This window comes from Megalobrama amblycephala, linkage group LG7 (genome assembly GCF_018812025.1).
Source record: "Megalobrama amblycephala isolate DHTTF-2021 linkage group LG7, ASM1881202v1, whole genome shotgun sequence".
Taxonomy (NCBI): Eukaryota; Metazoa; Chordata; class Actinopteri; order Cypriniformes; family Xenocyprididae; genus Megalobrama; species Megalobrama amblycephala.
Genome location: NC_063050.1, coordinates 38,492,054 through 38,519,223, shown reverse-complemented (window position 1 = coordinate 38,519,223; position 27,170 = coordinate 38,492,054). Strand labels below are relative to the sequence as shown.

The following is a 27,170-nucleotide window of genomic DNA, read 5'->3' as shown; positions in this document are numbered from 1 at the left end:
ATGGTGGGTTTTAACAACTGTGATTCCTTAGTGGGGCTCTGGTTTCATAGAGTGCTTATGTGTGGACACAGGAACGAAAACTTTAAAAAATAATTTCTTTTTACTGTGCTGCGTCACATAATGTTTGTCTGAAGATCGTCTATTCAATCATCTTAAACGAGTAAGTTGTTTCAATTCCGTTTTCCTTTTTTTTGAGTGTTAAAACTACTTTTAATTTCAGCCTGTATTATAAATATGTAATATGTATATATCTGGATATGTAAGTAGCTAAATTTGCATATAGGGCTATAATATATATATATATATATATATATATATATATATATATATATACAGGGTGCGATTTGTAGGGGGGGATGGGGGGATTTCCCCCCTTCTGGTTTATGTATCCCTGCCTCTGCTGAATTATTTTTATCTCCGGGGGGGATAAAAAAATATCCCTCCCGGGTGTTGCTACTCCACAAACCACCAACAGAGCATATAAAATACCAAAAATAAAAATCTTTTTTTTTTTTTTTTTTTTTTAAACATCACCAAGTAAAACGCTGCGTATATAAATAACTGTCTCTTTACGACCACAACAAACGGGACACTTTTCAGACGCGCATTCCAGCAAAAGGTGCAGGTGACGACGAGGGAGCTTCAGTTGAACAACAGTGAACTGCGGTCAGATGAGATGTTGTCAGGCTATGTCGATAAAACTCAGAGAAATTAACACGACTGTCCAATCAGCCGTTATACTGTGCTCTTGGCGCGCACTCAAGAATTGCATGCGCAAATGCGCCGGTGCGCGCTGCATAATTACTTTATTATAGCTTAAATAAAGCGCAAAAGAAACTGCAATGACCGTCGTTGTTCTGTTGTAAATGAAGTCATGAAATTACCACACATGCAATTAAAGCTTCCTCAAAACTGTGCATGTATGTATTTGTTGACATGGTTTTAAAACTATTGTTATCCAATTTGTTGGCCTTAAAACGTCTTAAAAATGCACATATGTACACCAGGTAAATCTAAATTTTCTCGGAGGAGCATGCCCCCGTACCCCCCTAGCAAACTAAATTTTGTATGAAACCCTGCGTACGGCCCTGCTTCTTTTCTATCTAATGAAATATGAGGTGTATTTCTCCAAATGTGCGCACTTTTGGACTAAAAGTTTGTATGTGTATGCACTGTGATTAAAAATAAATGGTAACAAACGCGATTGAATGTAAGTGTCTCGTTATTCTATTAATAACTACCGATTGATTTTGCATTTCTATCAGAAATTAAGAATTATTAGTGTCGTTGTAGATTGTGGTGCAAATATATAAGCTATCTAATACTGCAAATCTCAAGGTTAAATCAGATTTTTTTTTTTGTAAAAAGAAATTCTGTAACAGCAAACTTTTCAATATATATATATATATATATATATTAGCCCTATATGCAAAGAGAGAGAGAGAAAGAGAGAAAGAGAGAGATTATATATAGTTTAAGTTACACACATACACACATTTGTTTGGTATATGAGAGAAATGAGAGTAAGTGAGGAAAACCCGGTGCTCTCTGTGAACGGTGTATCTATTCATATTATGTTTATTGTCCTTTAGGTGAGATGGATGGTAATTCCAATCCACCACCATCTCCTGAGTCTCTCAAGGAGAATAGTGCAACCCACAAACATCTCAACCCTCCTGTTCCATCCACTAAATCCATTCCAGGCACTGAGACGGCTGGTCCCCCTTTCTCCAACTCTGGCAGCACAGACCGACCCTCTAAATCCCCATCTGTAACTCAAGATACTACATTAAAACACCCTAATGTTAAAACCGGTAACGTTCCAGCCAAACCAACAACAGTTAAACCAACAACAGTTAAACCATCCCCTGCATCATCACATATCTCTAAAACTACTCCAACTATGCCAGCTCCATCAACATCATCAAAATCAACACCATTAATATTATCTTCTCCCAATGACCCATCCACACCCAGCATCACCATTTCTGCTGATCCTAACCCATCTACAGCTCCTCCCGAGGGTTCATCGTCCACCACCAAAACACCTGCAGCGGGCTCCGGTAAACTCCCCCGTCAACGGAGCTTTTTGGCTGCAGCCCAAAAGGTGATGATGCAGGAGAAATTAAGAAAGGATGAGGAGCAGGACAAAGCTGAAGAATATGGTAAGTGAAGCTTTACATAATGACTAATATATTTAAAATCCTAAAGGACAACCTGATGACTTATTTATTTCTTTAAATTATACAATTTCAGTATGAATTCATAATTTCTTTGATGTATTTGACTTTTTGAAACTCAAAAAGGCTTATTTTGTTTGATATTTTTGATGGTATCATATTAATTGTGTTACTTTCTTGAAATACATTCAGTGTGCATTACACTAAAGGAATGCATCTGACCGAGGGTCACCAGTGAGACATGCTTGTGTGTGCTAGAGCTAGCTTAGGACATGAATCCTATTTTTATCATGAACCTCTGAGGAGACCAAAAAGATTCACCTTTCACTTCAAAACCAGAGGGATACATTTATTATACTCATAGTCTAGTTTTGCTTTTCTGGTTTGGTTTTGGCCTTTAATTTCAAAAGGTAATGGAGATGTCAACTTGCAATTTTCTTTCAGATGCAATTAATATATTTGGGATTCGCTATATTGGGGCCATAAATTAAATCAGTGACAAAGAATCAAGTAATACAACCCAGTTGGCAGGAAACTATTGATAAACTAAATTCAGAAACTATGCCTGTATCTTCAGGCATACTCAAGTTCTTGTTTCCATTCATTCCATTTGGATTGTTCCATAACTTTAATCATGATCAAACTATCAGGAACACATGATTCACCTTGGATCTGTAGCACGGATGAGCATAATTAATTTATTTAGAGAGAAATAGGAGGACTGTTGTGGATTCATTAAGACTTCATTCAGTGTCAAATTAATGTTAACCTAATTTTAAGTGACTCTTATCTCTCCTAGATGATATGGATGAAGATCTACCGTTTGAGGAGCTCCTGGAGAAAGCTGAAACTGGAGACCCTAGAGCACAGAGTAGAGTGAGTGCATGAAAACACTTGTAATAATTAAAATAATATTAATAAAATAGTCATAAAATGAAATATTATGACAATGTAAAATTGATTCTAACATATGTGGTGTATAAACAGGTAACATACAAGGCCATGATATCTATTAACTTCTAAAATGTAAAAGTGGACTGAATCCTGTTCGGCAACTGGATTTCTTTCTTTGAGGAGCTTGAAATTGGGTTAAGCACAAACACAATTATAATGGTTAATACCCATGAATTCACTAGTGTGTTCCTTGATTGAATGTTGTGTCATGGTTTTGGAACTGAATGTGATGGTATTGGAGTTGTGTGAAGCTGTTCTTCATTGACCTATATAATGGAGACGAGTGTTTGCAATGTTTTAAAGCTTTAAGACTTTAAACGATCTAGTGTATTTTGAGGTACAGATTAAAATCTGTAGTGATTCTTTCACTGTAGTTGACAGCGTGTCCTTTTTGGCGTGGCTATTTTCAGCTTTCTGGAAGACGAGCCCAGTCTCAATATAACTCGATTGCTTCTGCATGTACACATTCTCACACAGTCAGAGCAAATGTGTCTGCATATACAGACTCAGCTGACATACATACTGTAAACACATACTTTAAAAGCCCTGACTTTTCTTTGAGTACTTCCCCTTTCCTCTAACACGAATTCCACACATATATACCTTTTCTCATTCATATTTGATCAATTAGGATCAAGATATCAGTACATAGAGCATTATGTGAGATGGAGATATGGGCCAAACATTTGACAGCATAGTTCACTTTCTGTTAATGATTTTGCACTAATCTGTGATGGTGCTGGTAAAGGCAGACTGTAAAGCTCTTACCATGGCTTAGCATTTAGGCTAAGATTAGATATGGTTATATGACACTCAGTCTGGCTTTGAGCCTCTGGGATATTAGGCCACTTATTATTGTTCATCAAAAAATAGTACAGGGACAGATGGGTAATGTAGTCCGTTCTGTTGTGATCTAAGCAAATTGCACTGTAAACAAAAGATATTTTGATCATTATGCTCAAAAGTTTCTTTTTTATTTAAATTGTATATTATTTAATGTGTTTGCTGTAGCTTGGTAAATACTACCTTAAACTGGCAGAAGAAAAAGACACAGAGACAAATAACCATACAGCTGTTGAATGGTTGGTGAAGGCAGCAAAACAAGGTCGGAGAGATGCGGCCAAACTACTTCAGAAATGCTGGATCCAAAAGAAAGGTGAGGGAAAGCTGAGAGAACAAGGACCTCTGAGAACTTGCCTTCGATTGCAAATTATATCAATGTATTCTGAAGATATGTTGAAACGTTCTTTGATAATAATCACAAATGGATTCTTTTTGAATTCTCTACTGGCAGGCATCACACCAGAGAATGAACAAGAGGTGAGAAGGCTGTCCACAGAGAGTAAGTTTGAACAGGCAGTAAGGAGAGCAGCCATGACAATGTATTGGAAACTCAATCCTGACAGAAAGAAGAAAGTAGCTATGTCTGAGATGCTGGATAATGTCAACCAGGTCAATACTGTACCAGGTAATTAATTTCTTTATTTTATTAATTTTATGCAACAGCAGTATTTTTCATTCTTGTGTACCTTAAAAATGGAAACAAGTGGTATTTGAGCAAATGTTGATTTCCAGGATGCTTATATTGTATGTACATTACAAAAAATTCTGGGTTGTTTCAACACAAAAGTGGATCAAATATGGACAAACCCAACCATTGGATTAAATATTTAAATTTGAACCCAATGGATGAGTTTGTCCATATTTGACCCAATTTTGGGTTGAAACAACCCAGCATTTTTTAGATGCCAGCATTTGCATAAGTAATTATTAATTAACATAGTTAATAAAAATGCAACCATTCATTGTTAGTTCATGCTAGCTCAGGTCAGTGAAATAATATTAACAAATTGCAATAATGTATTAGTAAGTTAACATTAACTTAGATGAATTAATGCTTTAGAAGTATTTTTATTGTTAGTTCATGTTATCTAATGTTAACAAATGAAACCTTATTGTGTCAGTGAAATAAATTTAACATGTCTAACTAGTAGTAACTCTTAATAACTTCTGTTACAGGCGAACCTGCTGTATGTGGTGTAACACCCAGCATTCATTCTCAGAGGAAAATCCTCGAGACAATGGTGTCTAATGAATGTAAGTGTACATAAATGTGTATGCTAATACAATATATTGGATCCTCTGAGAGAAAAAAAAAAGATGGTGATAATAAAAAAGGTATATTTGTTTAACCTTAAGATCCAATTTTTCTGCTTAAAAGTTTAGCCAGATACTGGTAACTCATCAATTATGCAATCTTTTCCCTTGTATAGCTGGCTCTAAGTATGTGGATGTGGAAGATTTTGTGGAGATGACAAAAAAGTTCACAGAAGGCAAGGAGATTTTAAGGAAAAGTGATGCAGCCACATTTGATACGGTGAGGTGCTACACCAGATATATATATATATATATATATATATATATATTAAAGTTACAAATAAAACAAAGATTATTGGAGTTTTACATTAGTGGTTCCCAATCCTGGTCCTAAATACCCTTAACACGTTACATTTTTGATGTCTCTCTTATCTAACACACACATTTGAGGTCTTGGGCTGTGTCCGAAATAGCATACTAGCAGGTACTTATTTTGAATAACTTATTTTGCGAGCACTAAAAATGTATGTACTACAAACCCGATTCCAAAAAAGTTGGGACACTGTACAAATTGTGAATAAAAACAGAATGCAATGATGTGGAAGTTTCAAATTTCAATATTTTATTCAGAATACAACATAGATGACATATCAAATGTTTAAACTGAGAAAATTTATCATTTTAAGGAAAAATAAGTTGATTTTAAATTTCATGGCATCAACACATCTCAAAAAAGTTGGGACAAGGCCATGTTTACCACTGTGTGGCATCCCCTCTTCTTTTTATAACAGTCTGCAAACGTCTGGGGACTGAGGAGACAAGTTGCTCAAGTTTAGGAATAGGAATGTTCTCCCATTCTTGTCTAATACAGGCTTCTAGTTGCTCAACTGTCTTAGGTCTTCTTTGTCGCATCTTCCTCTTTATGATGTGCCAATTGTTTTCTATGGGTGAAAGATCTGGACTGCAGGCTGGCCATTTCAGTACCCGGATCCTTCTTCTACGCAGCCATGATGTTGTAATTGATGCAGTATGTGGTCTGGCATTGTCATGTTGGAAAATGCAAGGTATTCCCTGAAAGAGACGACGTCTGGATGGGAGCATATGTTGTTCTAGACCTTGGATATACCTTTCAGCATTGATGGTGCCTTTCCAGATGTGTAAGCTGCCCATGCCACACGCACTCATGCAACCCCATACCATCAGAGATGCAGGCTTCTGAACTGAGCGCTGATAACAACTTGGGTTGTCCTTGTCTTCTTTAGTCCGGATTACATGGCATCCCAGTTTTCCAAAAAGAACTTCAAATTTTGATTTGTCTGACCACAGAACAGTTTTCCACTTTGCCACAGTCCATTTTAAATGAGCCTTGGCCCAGAGAAAACGCCTGCGCTTCTGGATCATGTTTAGATATGGCTTCTTTTTTGACCTATAGAGTTTTAGCCGGCAACGGTGAATGGCATGGTGGATTGTGTTCACCAACAATGTTTTCTGGAAGTATTCCTGAGCCCATGTTGTAATTTCCATTACAGTAGCATTCCTGTATGTGATGCAGTGCCGTCTAAGGGCCCGAAGATCACGGGCATCCAGTATGGTTTTCCGGCCTTGACCCTTAGGCACAGAGATTGTTCCAGATTCTCTGAATCTCTGGATGATATTATGCACTGTAGATGATGATAACTTCAAACTCTTTGCAGTTTTTCTCTGAGAAACTCCTTTTTGATATTGCTCCACTATTTTTTGGCGCAGCATTGGGGGAATTGGTGATACTCTGCCCATCTTGACTTCTGAGAGACACTGCCACTCTGAGAGGCTCTTTTTATACCCAATCATGTTGCCAATTGACCTAATAAGTTGCAAATTGGTCCTCCAGCTGTTCCTTATATGTACATTTAACTTTTCCGGCCTCTTACTGCTACCTGTCCCAACTTTTTTGGAATGTGTAGCTCTCATGAAATCCAAAATGAGCCAATATATGGCATGACATTTCAAAATGTCTCACTTTCTACATTTGATATGTTATCTATATTTTATTGTGAATAAAATATACGTTTATGAGATTTGTAAATTATTGCATTCCTTTTTTATTCACAATTTGTACAGTGTCCCAACTTTTTTGGAATTGGGTTTGTATATAGTATGAATCTGTGTTGTATGAATGCAACACGGACATACTACATTTTCCACGTTGCCACTGTCAATGTCAGTTGTGTCGCTTCACTCCTATTCACAAATCCTTTCCTGTGGTCTCATGGGATAGTAAAGTGTCCATCATATGCAGACTTGGTCCAGGCAATCCTGGTACTTTTTGCCTGGTGTACGTATAGTACGGTGAATTCAGACATACTACTTTTCTCGCATACTGTTTTTTGCCAACTATATAATAGGGAAGTACGCAAATTCGAATGCAGCCTTGGAGTCTTTACTAATGAGCTGATGAGTTTAATCAGGTGTTTGATAAGGGAGACATCTAAAATGTGCACAGCGGTTGGTACTCCAGGACCAGGAATGAAAATACTATTTCAGTCTTTCTGCTTCAAAATTTAGTTTAATTCAATGTTGCTTGCTGTTTGTTTGTATTTGTTTTATTTAATTGCAAAATCTTGTAAATTTTCAAAATTCCTACACAGAATTTTTTTTTCAGTGTATGGAATAAGATAAGTATGTTAGAATGTAAGTGCAGACTAATTGTAGGCTTTTCATAAAAAAGCACATTTTCAAAACACTGAATATATAAATATATAAGCTATCACCATTTATTTGTCCTTGAGGCATTTAAAGAGTATCATTTCCTCACCTTGATGTTGTTCCAAACCTGTATGACCTTCTGTCTTCTGTGGAAAACAGTTTTTGACCATATAATGAAACTCAGTGGGGTTCAAACAACACTGGATCTCATTGCTTTGTATGGATGAAAAACAGATTTTTTTCAAAATATATCTTCTTTTGTGTTTTGTTTGGAAAGCCATGAGGGTGATTAAATGACATAATTTTTCATTTTGTGTGAGCTTAAAATTCCACCAATAGGAGTGTAATGTAAGTTGCTAAATATCAGCTGCTAAATGACAGCTTGCTGCTTGCTTATACATCAAAATAAAATCTTGCAATGGTTCCAAAAAGTCTGGAAGAGTAAAAAAGTGCTACTCTTTTCATACAGAAAAAAAAAGAATTGGTGCCCGCTGTTCATAAGCGTCATCGAAAGTCTAGCTGGGGAATGGGGAGCAGTGGGATGATGCTGGCTACTGAACGCAGCAGTGCAATGAAGAGAGCCCTGGACATAAAAGCCCACTTCTTGGTGAAAAACAAATAAACAAAAATTATGCACAAATATTTACTTGACACAGTCACCATTGATGTAGCTATTGATCAAATTTGAGTTGACAAAAATAACAGATTACTCTTGAAAACTGCAAATGCTGTTTCTAAAAGTCCTTCCTTTCCCTGTAGGGTTTGCAGTACCCCCTCCATGCCATTATTGAGATGAAGGAACATTTAATTGACTGGTTGACTCGTGCTGGCGTCCAATGGCTGAGCACCATCATCCCAACACAACACGTCAATGCCCTTATCTTCTTCTTCATCATCTCCAATCTCACCATTGATCTTTTTGCCTTCACCATCCCGCTCCTCATCTTCTACCTCTCCTTTATCTCCATGGCCATCTGCACACTGAGAGTCTTCCAGAGCAGCAAAGGCTGGGAGAACTTCCGTGCCTTTACTGCCCTCCTCACACGCTTCGAGCCCAGTTTAGACGTGGAGCAAGCGGAGAACAACTTTGGTTGGAACAACATGGAGCAGTACTTCTACTTCATGATATCTGTGTTCTTTGTGATCTTCAGTTTCCCAGTTGCAGATAAAGGCTGGATCCCATGTTCAGAGCTTTCCACGGTAGCCATCTTCTTCACAGTACTGAGCTACATGAGCCTGAGCCCGTCTGCAGCAGCGTACGCACGAAAGGCACTCATCATCGAGGTGGCTTCATCTTTGTGTGCCTTGACCAGCAGGTTGCCAAAGGAAATGGTGATGGTCAGGATGCTGGGACATACTTTCACAACCATCCCTCTAGGAGAATCATTGGTGTTGGAGCTCAGTGTACCTTGTGTGCTCTACGTCTACCTTCTCTACCTGTTCTTCAGGTGAGGGCACTGGTTTCAAATACACCTATTTAAAGCAATGTAGATACATTTCATTGGATTGGGTTATTATCATTAACTACAACTAAATCCAAAACTGTTAAAAACATTTTTGTTAATTTAAATAAAGCTGAAAAAAAAAAAAAATATATATATATATATATATATATATATATATATATATATATATTATATTAATGTAATGCTGTAATGCTGTTCCTCCAGCAGGAAGAGGCCGAACTCTGTCGGATATTATATATATATATATATATATAAACTCAACTAAAACTGAAATAAAAATAAATTAAAAATGTAATGGTAATAAAATAATAAAAATCATAAATGACAAAAGCACATAACAAAATGACTAAATAAACAAAAATTTAAATAGTAAATAAAATTAAAAAATAAAATACAATTCGAACATATTAATAAATACTATAACACACAAAAAATACATTTACAATTTTTTATCAATTTAAATGTATAGTTTTATATTTACATTTATAATTTTTAATGTCTAATTATTCAATTTTTATTTAAATATTTTGTTTTTATAATACCTTTTTCACACATGCATTTATTTTTCATCAAATGTTACTTTTTTGAAACAAAACTTGCAATGATAGCTAGAAACTATTAAAAAATTTTCACACTTTCTTTTCATTAAATATTACATTTTTCTGTAAAAAAAGAAATTGCAATAATCACTGGAATTACTAAATTGTACAAGAAATTACAAGAATGTTTTGCTGGAAAATAAAGGCATATAAATATATTTACCTTATAAAAAAAAGCGCTGACCCAATCATCATTTTAATGTTTATTTTAATATTATAAATTTTATTATTACTATATATTCATTTAAATATTATATATTTTGATATTGGTGTTGATCATACCTAACTAGACCTCTTTTTTGGCCTTTATAGTATGGCACGCATGAGGGGATTCAGAGGGACGTACTGCTTCCTGGTGCCGTACCTAGTCTGCTTTGTGTGGTGCGAATTCTCTGTGGTTCTGCTGCGGAATTCCACCACCATCGGTCTTATCCGCACTTGTGTCGCCTACTTCCTCTTCCTGTTCGCATTACCTGTCTTGGCTATGGGCTTGATAGCAATGCTCCTGATTCAGGTGATCAAGTGGTTCCTGGAGTTGGAATTGACTAAAATGCTGGTGACGCTGGCAGTGTGCGCCATCCCTGTGATGCTGCGGCTTTGGACTCGATTCAGTCTCTCCATTCTAAATATCTTCCGTTCCATCAACGTCAGAGGCCCAGTCAGACTGATCCTCCTGTGTATCACTTCAGTGATTTTTCTCTGCGGTGTCTATGTCTATAATGCTGAAGGTCTGAAGGTTTATAACTCCACACTCACCTGGCAGGAATATGGTAGACTGTGCGGCCCACATGCCTGGCAAGATCGTGGGATGGCTCAAACACAGCTCCTCTGCAGCCACCTGGAAGGCCATCGTGTCACCTGGACAGGAATATTCCGTCGTATTCGCGTAGCTGAGAAGGAAAACGGAGCTCAGTCTGTTATAAACATACTACCGGTGTTCATGGGTGACTGGTTGCGGTGTCTCTATGGTGAGGTTTATCCGAACTGTGAACCACAGAATAATACATCTCCGGTTGTGAATGTCACGGATGTCGTCCCAGAGCCTGTCAACACCACAATGCTGTTCCTCCAGCAGGAAGAGGCCGAACTCTGTCGGATAAAGGCCTTTGCTACGCACCAATGCCACGTTAAACGCTTCGACAGTTACCGCTTTGAGGTGACGGTCGGCATGCCGGTGGATGGGGTCACAAAACTTGACGATCCGGCAGGCGACATCCTCCTAATGGCAAGTCAGGAGTTTAAACAGGTGCTGCTGAACCTCGACCCAGGCAGCATGGTAGAGTTCAGCACAAAATTGGAAGGGAAGCTGGGTACCAAACTACCTGCATTTGAACTGAAAGCCATACATTGTCTGAACTGCAGCTCGTCATTGGTGCCTGAGGGACGACAGGTCAAGATTGAGCGCAACTGGAGGAAAACAATGCTTAAAGCCATTAAATTTGCATTTGACTTTTTCTTTGCTCCGTTTCTTTGTGCTAGGATCAATGCGTAAAAAGAAGTGGAAGGAAAGATTAGAGATGGAAATCTGAATCGCAGTCCAAGTGTTTGAAGTGATGTGTAGATAAGTATGGTTTCCCATACTCGGAATTTGTCCTCTGCATTGGACCCATCCAAGTGCACACACCTGGAGAAGTGGGCAGCCTCTCTTTTTTTTTTTCTTCCTGCGGTGCCCAGGGAGCAATTGGAGGTTAGGTGCCCCTCGCTCAAGGGCATCTCAGTTGTGGGTAATGAGAGTGGAAGAGAGTGCTGTTCACTCACTCCCCCCACCTACATTTCCTGTTGGTACTGAGACTCGAACCCGCAAACTTCGGGTTACAAGCCATTAGACTCACCATTAGGCCAATATTTTTTATGTTAGGCTGATACCCCTTTTTTTGAGCTGTTATAAAATTGTGCATGCTTTGATATTCAATTGGTTAACATCTTAACTTTCATTAATAAGTCACAAACATTTTAAAAATTATAAGTTTCATGACAGTTCTATTTTAATGTACACTATAAAATGCTTTGCATTTCATTAGCAGACTGTTAAAGAAATAGTTCACGCAAAATTAAAATTCTGTCATTCACAAATGTTACAAATTGAGTTTAAAGTGTTTCATTCCATATTTTATTCATCATGTTTTTTTTAGTAAGCTTTGCTCAAATTGGAATTCTCTGCATTTAAAATCCAACATGTGCAAGATGCTGAAAAAAAAAACAGGATATTTATGTAGAAATACAATTAAAAATCAAACGCCTTTTATGTGAAGCATCCCTTTTTTTTTGTCCAGTGCCAAAGTAGGTTAGGGCTTTGTTTGACATTTCTAGGCATTTCCTTGTTTTTACTTAAACCACCAGATTTGATCTACGAAGCACCATTTCTGACCTTTTAAATTTTTTTCTAAAGCTTCAGAAATTCAGTCTAACCCAAATGAATAAAGCACATATTTATGATTATGATCCATGTGCAATGGATCTTTATTCACATTTTTGGGTGTTTTTGTGTCAGATTGATTTTTGTCATGAATAAGAATGCATGGAATACTTTTTAGTATTTATTTTTCAGTGTGTGTTTCTGTAAACCTGAGCCTTATCTATTATTTGTTAGTTTAAATATTGTTTTTTTAATTAGTGTAAATTATTCATAAAAATCGACATACACCCACACAGCCTGTTCAAACTTCTGTCGCACTCTGATGATGTCACTGTCTGTTAAAGGTGCCCTAGAACTAGTTTTAACAAGATGTAATATAAGTCTAAGGTGTCCCCTGAATGTGTCTGTGAAGTTTCAGCTCAAAATACCCCATAGATTTTTTTTAACTGCCTATTTTCAGCCATAATTACATATGCACCGATTTAGCGCGCGGCCCCTTTAATTCTGGTGCTCCCCCCGCCCACGAGCTCTCGACTGCCTTAAACAGCATTTAAACAACACAGCTAATATAACCCTCAAAATGGATCTTTACAAAGTGTTCGTCATTCATGCTGCATGCATGCATCGATTCCAGTGAGTATAGTATTTATTTGGATGTTTACATTTGATTCTGAATGAGTTTGAGGCTGTGCTCCGTAAAGTTAACATTACACACTGTTGGAGAGATTTATAAAGAATGAAGTTGTGTGTATGCATTATACAGACTGCAAGTGTTTAAAAAATGAAAATAGCAACGGCTCTTGTCTCCGTGAATACAGTAGAGACAATTTACAAATATCACTAAAAATATCATGATATCATGGATCATGACAGTTATTATCGCTCCATCTGCCATTTTTCGCTATTGCCTTGCTTACTTACCTAGTCTGATGATTCAGCTGTGCACAGATCCAGACGTTTTGCCCTTGTGTAATGCATTGAACATGAGCTGGCATATGCAAATATTGGGGGCGTATTAATGATCAAATATTAATGATCCCGACTGTTACGTAACAGTCGGTGTTATGTTGAGATTCGCCTGTTTTTTGAAGGTCTTTTAAACAAATGAGATATACACAAGGAGGAAACAGTGGTGTTTGAGACTCACTGTATGTCATTTCCATGTACTGAACTCTTGTTATTGAACTATGCCGAGGTAAATTCAATTTTTCATTCGATGGCACCTTTAAATGGAATGTTTTCCTTAAATGTCCTATGACAAGTAGATATAAAACGTGTTTACAATATCTCTGTGATAATGCTTTTATTTTTGTGAAAATGTAAAATTGAATTAAAGAATATCAATATCACTATAAGCATGTCCGATTTGTGTGTGTGTGTTAAATAAACAGAAGCAGACAGAGAGACTGAGAAACAGCACGATGACAAAAAACAATATAATCTAAGTGGTTATACTGAGATCATATTAATTTAATCACATTCCTCCATTTGCCTCTTTTATTTTTCCATTAAGTGTCAATAGAATATGTTTAGGCATCATAGATATACACATTAGTAACACTGGATAATGATAAACATGCGTTTTTGTGTGTATGCTTGCATGTATAGGCCTATTTGTGTATGTGTGAGAACGAGTGTGTGTGTGCCCTGAAAAACTCAAGCCATTATTCCCTGGTTGCATTGTGAATGTGAGTGTGTGTGTTTCACTGCATGTCTGAGAGGAAAGCATGAGAGAATTCATAATGGCAGAAGGCCTATCGCCATGGTAACAGGATGTAAGAGAACGAAAGAGTGAGAGAGAGAAAGAGAGGAACAGAGTGAAAAAGAGCGGAGAAGCATCGTCTCAGGGTACAAAAATGATGTGAATGAACTACAAATGTAAAAATAAGAGTAAAGAGACTGATTGTAAGAGGCACAGCCTCAGTATATGTAGAGCAAAGAGTACTACAAAAATGGGAAAGGGAAACACGTGAACACCGGAAAAGACAGAAAAGGGGCGAAGTTAAGGAAAATGAGAAAGCAAGCAAGCAAGCTCGCTCGTCAGTTTGAGAGCACCCCGTTAACATCATAACACTTTAAAAATGGATTCATTAAAAGCACATGTTTGACAGTTACATTCATTCAGCCTTTTTCATATAGCAAAAACAATCACTGACCTCCGTGTCATAGTCTACACAGACAACCCAACAATTCATTACATCTACACCAAACAAATAGTCACCCATAAGGTGAATGGCACCTTAAACGAAAGATAACTCGCTGTGTTCTTTCTCACATGTACACCTGTGTGGTCACCGAAAACACAGTGTGCTGAGATTAACATTTAGAAATGATTTATCCACTTACTAGCTGGTACATACTGGAATGTTCCAGATTCAATAAAAGTTAAGCTATTTGGCATGTTGTTGATTACCACAAAACATAATTTTGACACATCCTCAACTATGTTGATGCACTTACAATGGAAGTCTAGGGAGAGTGAATGCAATTGAAATTTGAAAATTGAAATTCAAAGTTTTGAAAGTATAGCCATAAAACAACATTATACATGTTAAAAGGAAACTAATAAATCTGATCAAATTAGTTATTAACCTTGTCTGCGCAATTATACATCATATTTTTCAAGTCCTGGTCTCTCATAACCACATAAAGCTGGTAAACCTGGTAACTTTTGCAAGGACAACAAAAAGGGACAGGAATTACATTGGTAATGCATAACCAAAAGTTTGTTCTTAAAGGAACAGTTCACCCAAAAATGAAACGTTTCTCATTCTCATGTTCTTCCAAAACTGTACAAGTTTCTTTCTTATGTTGAACACAAAGAAGATATTTTGAAGAATGCCAATTAAACAGCCATCCATATTATCCATTGTTTTTTTTTACTATGGAAGTCAATGGCTTGATTCAACTGTTTGATTACCAACATTCTTCAAAATATCTTCTTTTGTGTTCAACAGAAGAAAGAAACTCATACCAGTTTGGAACAAAATGAGGGTGAGTAAGTGATGACAAATTTTTCATTTTTGGGTGAACTGTCCCTTTAAAAAATAAAGGTTCCAAAAGGGGATTTCACAGCAATGCTATAGAAGATTTGGGTTCCTCAAAGAACCTTTCAGTGCACAGTTCTTAAAGAACAGTTTTCTTTTTCTTGTGTGAAGAAGAGTTTAACAAAGAACATTTTTTCACAAGTATGGGTATCTGCAGGTAAGAGTAATGGGCGGGCTGAAAGGTCTTTATAATTGTTTGTGAAAGCTGCCTTTTAGGGTGTGGGGTGGGGTTAGGGTTTAGCTTCTGTTGTAGCATTGTGTGCCTTTTGGCACCCACATTAAGACCTGCAGGTATCCCCGACTCTTTTCCATTTCCCCCATATACAAAAAATCAAGATATTTCTAATTTTAATTCAATTGTTTGTTTTTTCTTTTCTTTAAAGAGCCACAATCTTGGAAAACCTGGATATATGAGGCCTAATTTTAAAAGTGTGATTTCTAGACCTGAAGTCATGTAAATTTCACAAGTCTTAAAACTCACTGTAATGCATATACACAAGTTCTAAAATATTTTAATCGGGTATAAATTGTAAAAAAATATTTTTAAAAATCCTTATCCAGTAAATTAACTGGAAAAAAATCATGGGTTCTTCATGGACAATTAGTTCACAAAGATTTGAGAATCACCCATATAAGCACTTCAACAAAATTAGAAGCTGAAAATTCCACTTTGAAATGCCCTACAGACTTCCACTGCAAGTACATTACTTAATTTTTTATTAAACAAACTGAGGGATGTCAGAATTATTGTTTGTTGTAAAGCTTTATGTTGTTTTGATGCCAGAATATTCCATGATTTTCCATATACACTACCATTGAAAAGTTTTATATCTTTAGTCTCTTCTGCTCACTACGGCTATTTGATCCAAAAAACAGCAAAAACAGTAATATTGTGAAATATTTTTACATTTTAAAATAATATATTTGAATCTATTTAAATATATTTTAAAATGCAATTTTATCCTGTGTTGGCAAAGCTGAATTTCCAGCATCATTATAGAATAGAAAGTTCGAAATAACAGCATTTATCTGAAACGGAAAGCTTTTGTAACATTATACACTACCGTTCAAAAGTCTAGGGTCAGTAAGATTTTTTTTTTCTTCAAAGAAAGAAGTTAATACTTTTATTCAGCAAGGATGCATTAAAATGTTCAAAAGTAACAGTATAGACCAGTGGTTCCCACCCACATTCCTGGAGGCCCACCAACACTGCACATTTTGCATGTCTCCTTTGTCTGACACACCCATTTTAGATCTCTGAGACACTACTAATGAGCTGATCAGGTGTGTTTGATTGAGGAGACATGCAAAATGTGCAGTGTTGGTGGGCCTCCAGGAATGTGGTTGGGAACCACTGGTATAGACATTTATAATGTTACAAAAGCTTTCGATTTCTGATAAATGCTGTTCTTTTGAACTTTCCATTCATCAAAGAATCCTGATTGTACACAGCTGTTTTCAGCATCGATAATAATAATAAATGTTTCTTGAGGACCAAATCAGCATATTAGAATGATTTCTGAAGGATCATGTGACACTGAAGACTGGAGTAATGATGCTTAAAATTCAAAACAGGAATAAATTGCATTTTAAATTATATTCAAATAGAGAACAGTTATTTGAATTTGTAAAGATATTTCACAATGTTACTGTTTTTGCTGTATTTTGGATCAAATAAATCCAGCCTTGGTGAAGAGACTACTTTTAAAAACATTAAAAAAAATCTTACTGATCTAAAACTTCTGAACGGTATATGTCTGCATTGTTTTATAGCCTGTGTCACTAAATTTGTCATTTATTTTTCCCACATGATTGTTTCAATTTCCTTTTTGAGGGATCCATAAAGTAGCTACAATCATAAATACAAAGGCAGTGCTTTACTGTGAGAGACCAGAGCTGGAGTTTGACCCTAACACGTGTAAGTTACCGTGCACAGCGCTGCAGGAGGCCTTTCTGAAAGCGTGCTAACAGTGTGAGGAGATTGAGTATTTTTTTGAGATTGACCAATACCTTTCACTTTCTTACCATACAGGTGTAAATGTAACCCATTATGAGGTGTAAACCGGTTAAGACAGTGTTCTGATGAAGTAGTGAAGCAATCCTTCCGTTTGAGACAAGTATTAGAATTTAAACCTCCTCCAGGTGTGAGATATAGTGATTCGGTCATAGGCATCCATGTTTCCACAAATGGTCAATTCGATGCGAAGTAAAATGAGGGCTCTTATAGCAGATGCATTGTGGGATAGGTTTTTTTGGGAAGCACGTGATAGGAAGACTGCTCAGAGCACTCTTGTTACCATGACAACTGGTGTCCATGGCAACCTGGCACAGAGGAGTGGAGCGGTCTCATTCCTAGTCTTCAGCCCAAAGGCACCACCCCTTATCCAAATCAGCCGTCAATCACGATCAGCGCAGTCAGGGATTGGCTGTCAACACCATCCATCACATATCAAAGGATTTCAGGATTGGCTGACCGTGATGCCAATCGTAAAATTCCACGTGTCGTAGCTCATTGGCAACATTCCTGGCGGTGTAATTAACCAAATAGTTATCAGATAAAGTCATCGGCTATACATAACTGCTCTCCTGGAACGGCTTAACTGCAAAGTCCATCTGTGTACTTTCAGGGTCTGGCAATTATGTCCATCTCCACAGGACCAATAATGTGTGTGTTTTAAAGGATGAATTTGATATGTGCGCATGATTTGAATGCGTGTGGCCCTGTGAAGAGCATTACTGCAACCCCCTAAACATCTCTTGTCACTGGTTTTCTGGGTTGACCCTGTCCTGAAAGATATAGAGGTTGTTAGTGGCTGCTATGGCGATGATGTTTTCAGCTGGGTGCCAAGCCATGTGCAGAATCTTTTTTGTGAAGTCCAGACTGTCCACGCCCACGTCGCCCCTTCGACGGCGGCCCCCGGTGTAAACGCGGCGAGTCCGCAGCACGGCCCGCGGTTTACTGCTCTCACGCCATGCCTCAAGGGTTACACCGCGACCGGTCTCGCGATCAAACATCCGGAAAAAACTGTTATACGCTCCTGTCATGATTACACTTGGAGGGGGGTACGGTGAGAAACAGCAAAGCATGATGGGTTAAAAACAGAATGGGTGTGTGGAGTAAAAAAAAACAAGAGAAACAAATGAGCAAATCAATAGGATAAAGACCGTAATGGATACACGAGAGAGAAAGTAGGAAGGAAGAGAAAGAGGGTATGAGTATAAAAGAGGAAATATACCTATATTGCATAAGATAGGATCATTCAAAGCCTCAGAAATGTTTACCTGTCTGTGCTGTTCCAGACGCACTCAAACTTGTCAAAGATGCAGTCATTTTCATACAAAGAGCAGAGTTTACTTCTTAGGTACTCATGAACCTTGACACAGAAGAAAAGTTTACATACATTTATAGTCATTCTAAACTTTGAACACATACATTTATACTAAATCCATACAACTAAAAACTAGAACGCACCCTATTTTATATAACAGTTAAAACAGTGATGAATAGCAGAATTTGACTAGATATTTTGCTATAAATGAAGAGTTCAGATGCAAAAACCTCTAAGTCCGTCTGAAATGTTTTCTTTTAAATGAGCATTTTTTTATCAGGCTCCCTTGTTTAGATTCAGTAATTTCACTTTAATGGCAATGAAAAGGTTATTAGTCAGTTATTACAATGCATTATTTTAAAAAAATGTCACTTTAGTAGTCAACATATTTGACTGGCCTTTGCTGCAAAACCAGCTAAAACCATGTGTGCTTTTTTCTCTCTCTCTTTGGACAACAAGACATAGTAAAACGTCAGTTTCTGTCAGTTTTACAGCAGCAAAAGGAACACTGTTGTGTTTACTTTCTACTCACGAAATCCTGTCATTGCCACTCTAACGATGGACTAAACATGATAAAATCTTGCAGCTTGGCAATTGAAAGCCGGCTCATACGCACACCGTCATTCATCTTGAAATCTTATGATTCGATTCACATCTTCCAGTTGGTTCTGGTTTGCTGACAAAGAGAAGTGGCATTTAGCAGTTTCTGCCAACGAACTGGTATTTCTGAATGGGCAGACGCTGGGATTTGAAGCTCAAGTATTTGATGAATCTCATTTTTGACGGAGGTGGCGTTTAGCGGATTTTGCATCTGAACTCTTCAAATATAGAAGAAATAAAGAATAAAACAGGGACTCAAATCTGTGGATTGTTTATTGAATCTGTTCATTTACATGAATCGTCTAAGCTGAATCAGTTTGATCAATGTTATTAAAACTAAAACTTTTAAAAATAAGTATTGTTACTTGAAACAAAGCAGAAATCAAATCAAATAAAAATATAACATTGAAAACTTAAATGAAAATTACTAAAACTTAAACTGAAATAAAAATAAAGGTAAAAATTACAAAAGCACATAACAAAATGTATAAAAATCAAACAAATTATACTAATAAATACTAAAATAGTATATAAATTAAACTAAAATAACACTGGACTTTCCAACACCTCATGGGAGAGGACCATTTAGGATTCACTTGAACGAATAAGAGTATCCAAGTCTAAAAAGTTCTTATTTTCACATGAAAAAAATCCTCATCAGCTAGAAATAGTTTAGCCTATCCTAGCATATGTGTTTATAGTACTGTGTACCAAGACCTGCATGATACCCACTTGGTAGGTCTCCACTGGGCCCTTCTCCATGTTGAGGTCCCATACTTTGACAGTCAAGTAGTCTCTGGTGAGCAGATAACGTCCACTATGGCTGAACTTGACATCAGAAACTGAAGAGATGATCTCAGAGAAGAAAGATCGATTGCCTGGATCTTCTGGCTCCTCAAAGACTGAGGAAGAGAAAACATACAGATTCAAACTGAGTTAAGATTCACTACTAATTCACTACTAATTAGAGTGGGGCAGCTTTTATCAGCATGATGAACCTCCATACTGTTTTGCTTAATTTTTTACACTCTAACTGTCAATCATCAGGCATTTTCATTTCATCAGAGTCTGCTAGGGAATGGTTTCAAAGGTTTTACAGTTAATGACGGCAATGAAACATATTTAACACTGTGGTCTGCTTGTCTTTTAATGCAGCAATAAGTGTAAATCTCACTACATCAGCTACAGTGCTAAATCCCCTACCAGCTAGCACAGCTGTTCTTCTTAATTGTTTTCACTGTGTCCCGCTGTTTCTTTTAACTAAGCTACTGCAGCTTTACTTCTGGCTTAGTAAAGAATTCCTCAAATTGAAGATTTCAAATAGGCATAAAGTCTATGAATTAAATAAAAAAAAATTAAGGGTACATTTAGATTTCATGTTGACTGTAAAAATGTGCAAAGCAATCTAGAGGAATATACTACCGTTCAAAAGTTTAGGATTGGTAAGATTAAAAAAAAAAATAAATCAAAACAGTAGATCAAAAACAGTAATATTGTGAAATAGTATTACAATTTCAAATAATTGTTTTCTATTTTAATGTATTTTAAAATGTACTTTAATCCTGTGACAGGAAAGCTGTATTTTCGGCATCATTACTCCAGTCTTCAGTGTCACGTGATCCTTCAGAAATCATTCTAATATGCTGATTTGCTGTTACAGAAACATGTCTTACTATTACTAATGTAGCAAAAAGCCACTTAATATTTTTGTGGAAAACATGATACATTTTTTATTCAAGATTCTATCTTCTGTGTCTTATATGTTTTTATTGTAACTTTTAATCAGTTTAATTTGTCCTTGCTGAATAAAAGTATTTTTTAAAAAAGAAGTGATGCAGTCCTTGTGCTTATGAAGTGTATACTTACTTTTGGAGTGCTTGTCACAGAGGGCCGACTCTCTCATGTCACAGAGGCGCAGTGTGCCTTTACTGCTGCTGTATACAAACAGGTGGCAGTGATGTGGGTGGAACTCTGCAGCTGTTATCACCTCCGTCAGGTCCTCCATATTGGCAGGCTTAATGTCCACAATGTCTGAGAAAGGGTCAAGGAGTTTTTCTCATTTACATTTCTGAAAGCTAATCTTCAATGTTTGAGACACCTAATTCTTTCATAAACTCTCATGAACGCAGATGTAAAAATGTTCAGTGAATAATGCCCTTTTAGTCAGATTGGGGTCTACTCGCTTCCCAATCTGTCAGTAACGCTCTGTAAAGCCCCTCCTTCCGAAAAGATATACTATAACGTCTTTTAACATTTAAAGGTGCCCTAGATTCAAAAATTGAATTTACCTTGGCATAGTTGAATAACAAGAGTTCAGTACATGGAAAAGACATACATTGAGTTTCAAACTCCATTGTTTCCTCCTTCTTATATAAATCTCATTTGTTTAAAAGACCTCCGAAGAACAGGCGAATCTCAACATAATACCGACTGTTACGTAACAGTCGGGGTGTACGCCCCCAATATTTGCATATGCCAGCCCATGTTCCCAACAGCCCGTAATGTCTGGATCTGTGCACAGCTGAATCATCAGACTAGGTAAGCAAGTAATAACAACAGTGAAAAAATGGCAGATGGAGCAATAATAACTGACATGATCCATGATATCATGATATTTTTAGTGATATTTGTAAATTGTCTTTCTAAATGTTTCGTTAGCATGTTGCTAATGTACTGTTAAATGTGGTTAAAGTTACCATCGTTTCTTACTGTATTCACAGAGACAAGAGCCATCGCTATTTTCATTTTAAACACTTGCAGTCTGTATAATTCATAAACACAACTTCATTCTTTATAAATCTCTCCAACAGTGTGTAATGTTAGCTTTAGCCATGGAGTACTATCAAACTCGTTCAGAATCAAATATAAACACCCAAATAAATACTATACTCACATGACCCGAAGCATGCATGCAGCATACATGACGAACATCTTGTAAAGATCCATTTGAGGGTTATATTAGCTGTGTGAACTTTGTAAATGCACTGTATGGGCAGGGAGCATGAGATTTAAATGGCCAGCAGCCCCTGAATCGGTGCATAGTTAATGATGCCTCAAAATAGGCAGTTAAAAAAATTAATTAAAAAAAATCTATGGGGTATTTTGAGCTGAAACTTCACAGACACATTCAGGGGACACCTTAGACTTATATTACATCTTGTAAAAAAATGTTTGATGGCACCTTTAAAATAACATTTTGTCAAAGTTTACCACTTAGTTATCAGTTTTCAGAATCAGAATCAGAATGTGATTTATTGCCAAGTATGATTACACACAAGGAATTTGTCTTGGTGACAGAAGCTCCAATGCACTGACAGAAAGTCAATTAGGCCATCGATCCTTTTTTTGCATATGCCTTGGGTGGGAATTATTTAAATGAGGGTTATTGTGGCATGTACATTTGTGGAAGAAAATTCAAACTACAAACGAGGCGTTTCATGGAGTTCAGAAACAATAACTTGCTTTGGAGTGGATTTTGTAACTTTGCAGACCTTTTTCATGCTCAGACAGCAACATTACACACTAAAGAATGTTGAAAATGTAAAAAAGGTAATAATAGGTCCTCTTAAAAATATTTTGGTTTGCTTCTGACACAAAGCTATTGCATGACTGAGTGCGTGAGTCATATTAACCACTTTTATGATATTTTTATGGTGATTTAATTCCCCTTTGCCTTGAAAGCTCTAGTCTCTATTCATTGTAACTGCACAAAAAAAAAAAAAAAAAAATCTGGGTTCCACAGAAAAAGGAAGGACATTTGGGTTTGGAAAGGTTTAGTTCACACGAAAATGAAAATTCTGTCATCATTTACTCAACCTCAAGTCTAAAACCTGCATAAAGTTCTTTCTTCTGTTTAACATAAGGAACTTTAACTAAAGGAAGATATTTTTAAGAATGTTGGTAACAAATAGTTGCTGGTCCCCATTGATTTTCATTGTACAGAAAAAAAATACTACGGAAGTCAATGGGGACCAGAAACTGTCTGGTTACCAACATTCTTCAAATATCTTTGTGTTCAGCACAAGAAAGAGATTAATACAGGTTTGGAACAACTTGAGGGCGAGTAAATGATGACCGAATTTTCATTTTTAGGTGAACTCTTTGGATCACACCTGGCAAGGTTTGAACCTACAACTAATTTTTGTAGGTTTGAACCTACAAATAATTTACAAATCTTCATGTAGATAGAGAGATCAAATAAGGTCTAAAACTGAAAGCACACTGACAGTGGAAGCTTATAAACTATGTATCATCAGCTCCCTGAATTTTGTAAAGCTCTACGGTTGTATGATTATTATTCTGAGCACTCGCACACACACATACATGTACATCCACACATCTACTCAGTAAGCACTACGCATCACATGCAAGCACAAACACACAACCTACAATTTTCCTGAAGGCAGCTATTATGTGTTTTAGAGGAGAGTGTTTCCTTGGTGAATTATTTAAATGTTTCCATAGATATTTTATTTCTAGGTCAGAGCCCTGCTCAAAAGAAGAGCAGCTACGCAATCTGGAACACAAAACCCTCTGCCTTCAGTACAGTCAGAAGAACACAAAGAAATGAAAGCAATCTAGTTCAGAAACAATTTCTGCACCATATTCACCCAACTGATGCAACCTTTATGCCTCTGTCCCAATTATTCGGCTTTATATATAAGGCCATTTTGTGTGCGAATAGATAGGAGGATAGACATGAAGGATACTGAAGCTTCGGTCTGTGATGTCCAGATGCCACATGTTGATCCTGAGATCATCAGCAGACAGATATGTCTCGCCATCGCTATTGACCGAGATGGAGTTGACGTGGTAGGTGTGGCCATTAGCAAAGATTCTCCTTGGCCGCACTTCAACCATCAGGTCAGTGGGCTTCAGTACCGGCACCTTGAAGGAAATTGATTTTAGCATCAGAGCTACACTTGAAATAAGGGCAATGCTGTGTAACTTATATAACATGACAGCTCATAAGTCATTAATAAACATTATACAGGATCAAAATTTCATGTACATTCAAATACGAATATAATTGTACATATTTAATTGTTTGAAAATGAATTAAAATTAATATGCAAAATTGTATCTATCTGTTTGAATGTATTATATTAACTAATGAATGTTATTTAATGTAATGATTGTTAAATGTTATCAAGTAAGGGTTCATATACAGTCAGTCAGTCATTATCACAGGGTGATTGGGACCCTGATCACGTCTTGTATCACCCTAAAGGGATTATATTTTGTGATCATAACTGCTGACTGTAACTTATCTGGTTTATTACACCACTACTTACCAAATGAATAAAAAACTAGACATGAAATATTGATTTGAGTTGTCATTATCATCATGCGAAAAGAAAAAGAGTAATATGAGAAACTAGCACAGCTACTGTGCAGGAAATTTGTTGATAATGACAATGGTCAATTATACAATTTAGAAGTCATTATACAAAAATATTTCATCCCAGGATGCATCGATCGACCAGTCAGAACAGAAACATATTCCAGAGAGCTGTGTATCAGTGACAATAACAAATGCTAAATCAAACCAGTTCTCTCCAGTGGATTGATCTAATATGCCAGCTGTGAAAATACCCGTAATGAGGTCACTGTGGAGATATCCTTTATTCGCCCTTCTTCGTCCTTCAGATTGTAGCCCTCTGGCCGCTTGTCTCTCTCGCTCACCTTCCATAGCTTTATCGTTTTATCTGTTGGAACATACCTGAGAAATTATCAGCCATTCATTTTTATAACTAAGACTTTCTATATCCCAACATTAATACATATTTCTGTGGTTTCGCAAGGCATTTTAATGCAAAAGGCCTTGAAAGTCATTGTTCATGTTTATTATACTATTAATAATGTCTTATTTGTCATACTCTTATAGAAATGTGTAATGCAACCCAGCTATTCCAGTCTAATATCTGGTATTGATTTCTTGCACTGAACAGACATGACATTTAATATAAGGCCTAAAATGATTTCCCTTTAAAATGAATGGTTCATTTTCTAATTAGGAGGATTAGACAAGTTTAAACCGTGATAGACAGGAAGAGGTGTGATTACCGTTGGTAGAGAGGAGAAAGTGGGCAGCATTTTGCTGTGGCAGCCAGCGGATCTTATTGATCTTCTCCTCAATTTCCAAACTCTTCAGGTAGTCAAAGTCCGGTTCGTGACTCTGGAACGTACTGTAGACATTATACTCACCCGATTCTCCCAGCTCTTCAGATTCACCTTTAGACTGCATTAAGAAAAAAGACCCAAATAGATATACAACGTATATGCTTATGAACATAAATAACAGACAAAATGTTTGAATTCTCAAAAGTATAATTCACAGATGTACATTATTTTAACAGTTTATGCAATATATATGATATATAAATATGAGGTCTCTCTGTATAAAGATGTAAGAGATGAAAATGTTGACTTAGAAATGCAGGAAATTCTTCTTACAGTTTTGCTTGTTGTAAATGTCGTCTAAAAGATCACATAAACAGAGGTCTGATCTTTAAATGGGTGAAAATGGGTTTCCATATATGTCTCATAATAACAATGTGTTTTGATCAGCATCTAGTTTAAAATCAGGTTAACACATGGAAAATGTCTCTAACTGTGATCTGTGTACCAGACAGCTCAATATCACAGTCGATATCTGATGGTTTGTCTTTATGAACCTGATCTATTTTAATTATGTGATAAAGCTCTTTGGGCAATGGAAATTAAAATCACCTCAAGCATATTTAGTGTCCTATGTTATAGCGCTACAAAATGTGTGTAAAAGCTAACATATCCAGTATTTTTGGTTTAGTATTTTTTAAATCAATATGACCTTTGATCTTCCCCTCTCTCATCTAATTCACCCTGCTGCTTAAAAAAACACTGCTTTAATCCCCAATTTATCATTCACACACTGCAGTGCTTTGCTCACAGTTTGACCTACCTCTGTCTCTCTCTGGAAGATGACCACTCTTCCCCCCTTATCCCCTGTGGCCAGCAGATCCCCCGTCTGGTTAAACTCCACAGTAGATATGACATCAGCTACAAAGAAAGAAAGTAGATTGTGTTAATTTATCATTTATCAATGAAAATAATAACGAGGGAAAAAAAAAAAAAAAAAAAAAAATATATATATATATATATATATATATATATATATATATATATATATACCTTTTTTTTTTTTTAAATATAGTGAATGAACTGTATTAATGAATGAAATGTTCAAGGTATATATATATATATATATATATAGAAAATATATATATATATATATATATATATATATTTTTTTTTCTCTCTCTCTCTATATATATATATATATATATATATATACCTTGAACATTTCATTCATTAATACAGTTCATTCACTATATTTAAAAAAAAAAAAAGGTAATAAAATATGACAAGATCTCAGAGTTAAACTGTGTCAGAAAAAAATCATTTTAATTATATCAGATAACACTTAAGCAAAACATGGTCAGGTCAAAGTGTCTGAATAATTTTTGGTTCCAAATTTTTATCAATTTTACTGGTAGTCCACTGTATAAAGAATTTTTGGGTATAATATGTCACAGGTTTGCTATCCTCACTTACATAAATGAACTATAGTGCCCTGCACCCACTAGTAAAAATATATCAAAAATGTCTGAATAATTTTTGGTTTGACTATGTATATATATATATATATATATTAGAACCGTCAAACGATTAATTGCATCCAAAATAAAAGTTTGTTTACATAATATATGTGTGTGTGTACTGTGTATATTATATATATATATATATATATATATATATATATATATATATTAGGGTGCACAATGTGAAGCCATATGCGCAGATGAGGCTCTTGAC

At 36.2% G+C, this 27,170-nt stretch overlaps 2 protein-coding genes across 5 annotated transcripts in view; one reads left to right on the top strand and one right to left on the bottom strand.

Moving 5' to 3' along the window:
• Positions 1-11: 11 nt before the first annotated feature.
• wfs1a (Wolfram syndrome 1a (wolframin)) lies at positions 12-12,672 on the top strand. 2 transcript variants are annotated; one of them, XM_048197359.1, is made up of 11 exons: positions 12-160; positions 1,593-1,814; positions 2,013-2,165; positions 2,980-3,056; positions 4,146-4,290; positions 4,429-4,602; positions 5,154-5,231; positions 5,408-5,511; positions 8,386-8,523; positions 8,676-9,364; positions 10,294-12,672. In XM_048197359.1, the coding sequence occupies exons 2-11, from the start codon at positions 1,598-1,600 to the stop codon at positions 11,471-11,473; spliced, it is 2,955 nt and encodes a 984-aa protein (XP_048053316.1). In that variant the 5' UTR covers positions 12-160; positions 1,593-1,597; the 3' UTR covers positions 11,474-12,672. The 2 variants fall into 2 exon arrangements, with proteins under 2 accessions (XP_048053316.1, XP_048053315.1); XM_048197358.1 differs by having other exon boundaries at positions 1,593-2,165.
• ppp2r2ca (protein phosphatase 2, regulatory subunit B, gamma a) overlaps positions 9,270-27,170 on the bottom strand; it is a 21,995-nt gene continuing 4,094 nt past the window's right edge. For 2 of the 3 annotated variants that reach the window (XM_048197365.1, XM_048197364.1), the window contains 8 exons: positions 26,257-26,354; positions 25,380-25,554; positions 24,909-25,021; positions 24,023-24,200; positions 21,180-21,344; positions 20,046-20,215; positions 18,667-18,758; positions 17,001-18,436 (listed from right to left, as the gene is read on the bottom strand). In XM_048197365.1, the coding sequence (XP_048053322.1) occupies positions 18,145-18,436; positions 18,667-18,758; positions 20,046-20,215; positions 21,180-21,344; positions 24,023-24,200; positions 24,909-25,021; positions 25,380-25,554; positions 26,257-26,354 (1,283 nt within the window). In that variant the 3' untranslated portion in view covers positions 17,001-18,144. Of the gene's footprint in view, positions 9,390-17,000; positions 18,437-18,666; positions 18,759-20,045; positions 20,216-21,179; positions 21,345-24,022; positions 24,201-24,908; positions 25,022-25,379; positions 25,555-26,256; positions 26,355-27,170 lie in introns of those variants that run through there. The other variant, XM_048197366.1, reaches the window with a different exon arrangement.